The sequence below is a fragment of the Drosophila gunungcola genome, chromosome 3R (assembly GCF_025200985.1).
Source record: "Drosophila gunungcola strain Sukarami chromosome 3R, Dgunungcola_SK_2, whole genome shotgun sequence".
Lineage (NCBI taxonomy): Eukaryota > Metazoa > Arthropoda > Insecta > Diptera > Drosophilidae > Drosophila > Drosophila gunungcola.
In genome coordinates, this window is record NC_069139.1 from 4,556,230 (window position 1) to 4,562,138 (window position 5,909).

Sequence of the window (5,909 nt, forward strand, 5' to 3'; positions counted from 1 at the left end):
AAGTGAATTTATTGCATGTTTAATTGTGGATAATGTGTCAGACGCAGGCGGCCAGAAGCCAACAACCATCTGCAATCCCTCCATCCGCTGGACCTCCGCTGGGTAATGAAAATTTTCACTTTTATGATCTCCGCTGGGTAGTTGCTGCAGTAATAAAATCATTTTGGTCTGCCTTGAGTTGGATTAACGTGAGATTTTCTGCTTATCAGGGATCTTGGCTGGACTCTTTATCACTCTGTTAAAACTAAAATCACTCGACGATGCTATTACAGTTGATTAATTAAATTTAATTTGTTTTTAGGTTTGCCTTTAATACAATTCTGTTGGTGTGTTAATGGAAAGGCCATTTGTGTAAATCATTTAATGAACAGGTGTTAGAAACTATTTCATTAAATTAAGTAAGTGTAAGTACAACAAGGTTGTCGAGAAATGGCGAAAAAAAATGTTAAATAAATATAATTGTATTTATGACCAAATAAGGTATTGTTTATAAAAAGTTCCATTGAGTATTTTTAAGGACACATATTTGTTATTATTGGTTTTCGTTTACATTAAAATTTGAAAATGTGTATCATCAGAGATGATGTACTCTTAAATAACCTCTCCTTTTGGCCATCATATACCAATTCGATCACCTGGCTTTCAGTTTTGAAGCTACCATAGCCACTTATGCCAGTTACGTGCTCGTGTTGGCTCCAAAAATCACGCATTAGCTGCCACTTTGCACTTAAAGTCATAAATTTATTTAAATATATGTGAGCCGGCTCTGGAGCCGTACATATAAACGCTCGAGCCGCACACGTTCGCCCGAGTGCCGTTGTAAAGCAAAATTTATATTAACTTCATTTGGCCCGGGTGGTGGAGATGTGAGATGGTGCCTCTGGTGCCTGCAGTCATTGCATAACTCATACGCACCGTGTGCCGGGGACCATGCCGTGATGCGTGGCAAACTGGCAGCAGCAGCAGCAACAGCAGCAGCAGTAGCAGCAGCGGCGGTGGAGTACCAGTATCCGCAATATCACCGACACAAAGCGAAGAAAGGGCCTCGAAAAATGGCAGCCAAGAGAATTTTAAATTACGCTTTTGAGTGTCGACCGAGGCTGAGGCCGAAATGCAGTTGCAACTGCAGTTGCTGCGTGCATTTAATTGCAAATGAAGCAAGAGCAGTGGCGCAGCCAAAGCGCTGACAATGCCAATTCCCGGCTTCAACTTCAGTTACCCCATCCCTTTTCGCTGGAAGCCACATGCAACGGCAAACTGCAAATGACGTTTAATCAAAGTTGTTGAAATTGATAGCATTGTTTGTAGTGCACGCGCGCCAAATGGCAAAATGCATTTTAAATTGCGCTAAATGTGTTAATTAAAGTTACCCCTCCCACATTTCCAGACATGAGTTTGCTTCTGCGGCTCATTGGCTGTGATTATTGTGGGGCCAGGAACGCAATCCGCTAAATAAGTAAGCGGGCAAGTAGCTAAAACACAGCTGAGGTGGAAATGCAACAGATTTGAATTAGAAAAGTACAGAGAACGAACCGAAAGAGAAAACTCGGAAAAATTGCAACTTGGTTGCTGTGGCAGGCAATAAAATAAAGTCTTAGCCAAGCGCCAGGCAGAAACTGGGGGCACTTTTAATATGTTTTGCAACAAATTAGCATTTATATTCATTAGGATTCCAACTTGCTGTGCTGTGTGTGTGTCTGCTTGCTTCGTCTCGTCGCCGACCCAGCGCGTTTTCCCATTCATTTTTTGTCAGTTCTTGTGCGCGTTGTTTGCTTTTAATTATAAATACATGTAAGCTGAGCAATTTTAACCCATTGTTCTCAATAGATTCAAAGTTTTAAATATTTTAGGGTAGTTCTCAAGCTATAAATTGCTTACAGTTATTTATTCCTTTAAAAATAAATGTATTTCATTGATCTACTTACACTATTTGTAGATATATGTAAAACTTACCATTTTACCCATTGTTCTAAAAAGATTTAAAGTTTAAAACAATTTTAGGTAGGTCTTAAGGAACCAAGATTATAATGTTATTTGTGCTGCAAACAATTTAGTTTTTGTTAATTTTATTTACCCCAAAAATGGACTAAATCAAATAATAAGATTATTATTTTATTAAATAGATCTAATAACAGTTCTTATTTTAACTTTGAAAGATTTTCTAGTTAAAGATTTCGACACAACTTATTTTAGTGTTAAGGACAAGCTTACGACATTTTTTTCGAACCAAATTTATATATGTATAACGTACAAAATATTTTTTTAAGCCAAAGTATATAAAATGTTTTTGTGGGTCAAAATTGTATATAAAGTTTTTCGTTTTTGAAGCAAGTTTTCTTGGTAGTTGTAATACTGGACCTTATATGTTAATTTTGTTTGGAGCACACCTTAAATACCTACAGAAAATAAAAAGCTCTAGGCCATAAGTGATGGTTATGGGTAATTAAAAAAAATCCATAGAAAAGTTTCCGCACATTTTCGTGCAATGGGTTAATGCTGCAAGTCCGCCCCCCTTGAAACATAGAAATGTGCGCGGGATTCTTGCATTCAATTAATGCGTGTGCGAGTATAGAAAGCATCGCCGCGTCGCCGCTGCTGACCATCATCGTCCTCCATCCAATCCCCATCCCCATTACCATCTGCATGCCCATCCCGATCCCTATTCCGAACCCTATGGCCAGAGCCATACCCATAACCATGACCATCGTCATCATCACCTTGCCGGCGCTGGGCATTATCCAAGTAAGAGCTCACGCCCGACTGAGCGCCCAACGAAGCTGAAGACCACGGTGCGGATGAGTAACGCCGACTGCCATAAGACCAAGGATGCCGACGGGAGTTGGTTGTGGTGCCGGCATACGGGTTGTAGTGGTGCTGATAGTAATCGGACCCCGAGTCTGACTCAAAGTGCTCGATATGTGCGGCGGTGGTGCGATTAGGATAGAAATCAGTACGAGGAGGAGAAGGCGTATGTGGTCTGCGCTGCCCCTGCCCGTAATTATAATCATCATCATCCACGTTGTGGGGACGATAATCATGATGGGGGTTTGAGTTCGCCTGAGGCTGGTAGTGAGTGGTGTCCAGCTGGTGGGGCTTATTGGCCACCTCCATAACACCGCTGTAGGGCGACTGCAGCACCACCGTGGGCGTAACAATGGAGGGCGGCACACTGGGCTCCACGGCCGGAACTAAAGCTGCCTGATTCCAAGATGATGCCGCCGCCGATTCGGTTGCCGTGGTGGAGGTCTGCTCGCGTGAGTTCATCTCGGACAATTTGTTGAAACGGTTGCGAGTGTCGCTGGCGGTGAGCACCATAACGGTGGGATTCATGTCCACCACATGGTCCTTCAGGCAGTTCTGCAGCATGTTGATGAAGAAGAAAAAGGAGAGGAGCGTTAGTGCGTTCATCACCGAGCCGGCGCTCTTTTTCTTCGATTTCTTCGAGGATTTCGTGGGCGGCGGTGGCAGGTGCTCCGGCGGTGGTGGGTGGTGCGGCGGATATGCGGGCCCACTGGCGCCCGAACTGCTCGGGTGGAAGGAGGAGAAGCTGCCGGATGGTGGGCCATGCTGCAACTCGTACTCCTCGGATGGCTCGATGCTGCTGCAAGTTTTAACTTTCATTAGGTTCAGGGTGAGGGCTGAGATTGGTGTTCCGGTTTGACTTTGGCTGCCAAAGCACTAAGAGAAAAACACCTAAGTTTATGTTAAAAGTGTGAACAGATTTCCAAGAATAAGCAAAATGATTCTCAAACAATCCAATGGTTAAACATGGTCAAAAAAAAAAAAATCTTATCTAGGATAAAGAAAAATTCTGTCTCCGTTGATGTAGACTAATATTTGATGCCAAAACAAAAGAAAACTAAAGTATCAACATTTATTTATCTTAACAAACATTCAATCAAAGTTTTAATAATTTCTTCCTTTATATTGAATTATTTCGGATTAATGTTTTTTTTCAAAAATATCACTCAAATATTTACCTTATTCTCACATAAGGAAAACTAAATCAATAAAATACTATAAATTTGAGTAAAATTATTATTTAAGTTAACAAACAAAACAAAATAGTAGCAATGAAATTGCAATTGAAACTTAATAAAGGATTAAGCACATACGAGCCACCTTCTAATAATAATAATAATATATAGAATAAAGTTTAGTTAACATACTTTGAAAAATAAATGCTAAGCAGTTATCTCAAGACCAAAACCTACAACTAAAATTAACAAAATATGAACACTCTGAAAACACTAACAAACCAAAATGACCTTAAAATTTAATTTTGTATTAAGAAGTATCTTTGATTTTCTCTCAGTGCAGGAGTGATACTGGGCTTACCCGTATCCGGAGTGTCCGCTGCCAGACGCCGTGGGCGCATAAGCACCGTTGTGGCTGCTGGCGGCCGCCAAAAGCGGGGGTCGTCCCAGTTGGCCATGTTGCCCCTGCAGCGCCTGGTGTCCTTGATGCCCTTGGTGGTAATGGCCCGGGAAGTAGTGGCTCGGGTAGTAGTGGTTGGGATAGTAATGCATGCGCTGCGTTTGACTGCAAGATAAGGTGAGAGGTTGGAGGTGAGGTGAGGGGATCAGAGGCCGAGACGCCGTTCCTGTTTGTGCCCCACATTAGCCCGACTAAGTGCCTGAGGTATCAGCCTTTTGGACCATTTGGGCCTGTGGTTGGCGGCAGTGGGATTTGCTTCTGATCGCGTAGTCTTTAAGTCAAGGACTACACTTAATCCTGTTGCTTTTAATTAATCAATGAAGCTCTAATGCTCCAGCTTTTAGTGTTATGCTAAAGCATGTCTCTGCAGTTTATTTTCAATCACTTGTTAATCCATTTGTTCTCTTGAATAAGTTTAATATCGGAAAACTGTTTCCATATATATATATATATATATATTCTAGCTTGAAAACTAATCATTTCAAATAATGTGATTTAATACGCTATTAAAAGCAATTGCAAAGAGATTCACAATACTTAAATTGTATTTTAATTTCTGTCAAATAATATAAGCATTTATTATATTTACATTAAGGCATTTAAGAAGTGTTGAACGAAAAAGTATTTACCCTATAAATGAGATGATTTTAAATTTCCCAAAAATGGCTTTAATTAACCTTATCAATTTATAATTTTCTTTGATTTCAAGGTAAAACAGATACGGTTTAACTGTATAACTGCCGTTGGCCATGGCTTACGCATTATTAGTTTCCAAAATGGCTGACAGCAGCGGATGCTGTTGCTGTTGTTCCTGCTGCTGTTGCAAATTCAGCTGACTTGTCACTTCGTCCCCGTGGGACATTTTCGCCGTCTTTGAGTTCACAATTTAATTTCTAAATGATTTGTGCCAAATTTCACGTGTGTTTATCACTTCACAGCACCGTGCCCCATTGTTGCTGCCGCTAGGCCTGCCATACACCGATGGCAACTCGGCTGCAAAAGCCGCAAACAGGACGAAAAGGACGAAATTGAACAGGAGCAGGAGTTGAAGGAGGTGGCAGTGGCAACAGCGTTGGAGATGGAGCGCCCAACCGCAAGTGACAATGTCGCTTAGGCAACTGGGCAAAGCCTTTGCCAGACACTTGGCTGGCAGCCGGCTATTAACGCAGGTGAACTGGGGGGAGGTGGACGTGGAGGTGGAGGTGGAGGGGGAGGGGTGCGGGACGGAGACTGTCATTGTCAGCTGCTAAGTGAGTTTGGCTACAACTAGCAACTTGCAACTGCAACGGCCTTAAAACTACTAATGGCAGTGATGGTAAGTGACTAAGCAGTTGTACCTAAAGAATTTATGAGGTACCTAGCTTTGTGAGCTCTAACAACATTGTTAAATTAATAATAAACTTAAAAAAGCAGTATCAATGAATGATTTAAGAAATGTTAGTGTCATGCATCTTAAAGATATACATATTTTG

General features: G+C 41.5%; 1 protein-coding gene across 2 annotated transcripts; it reads right to left on the reverse strand.

Annotated features, from left to right (window-relative positions):
- Positions 1 to 2,479: 2,479 nt before the first annotated feature.
- Positions 2,480 to 5,533, reverse strand: LOC128262212 (uncharacterized). Of its 2 annotated transcripts, none has more exons than XM_052996345.1 (3): positions 5,196 to 5,533; positions 4,339 to 4,542; positions 2,480 to 3,598 (listed from the first exon to the last, which is right to left on the reverse strand). In XM_052996345.1, the coding sequence occupies exons 1-3, from the start codon at positions 5,297 to 5,299 to the stop codon at positions 2,548 to 2,550; spliced, it is 1,359 nt and encodes a 452-aa protein (XP_052852305.1). In that variant the 5' UTR covers positions 5,300 to 5,533; the 3' UTR covers positions 2,480 to 2,547. The 2 variants fall into 2 exon arrangements, with proteins under 2 accessions (XP_052852305.1, XP_052852295.1); XM_052996335.1 differs by having other exon boundaries at positions 2,480 to 3,601.
- Between the last annotated feature and the right edge of the window lie 376 nt (positions 5,534 to 5,909).

What these genes read in the sequence shown, in the direction of transcription:
- LOC128262212 (XM_052996335.1), bottom strand. Translation starts at nt 5,299, where the DNA reads ATGTCCCACGGGGACGAAGTGACAAGTCAGCTGAATTTGCAACAGCAG. An exon ending in ATTTTGGAAACTAATAATGC is followed by an intron (nt 4,543 to 5,195) that starts GTAAGCCATGGC and finishes CTTATCTTGCAG; the next exon opens with TCAAACGCAGCGCATGCATT. An exon ending in AGCGGACACTCCGGATACGG is followed by an intron (nt 3,602 to 4,338) that starts GTAAGCCCAGTA and finishes TAAAACTTGCAG; the next exon opens with CAGCATCGAGCCATCCGAGG.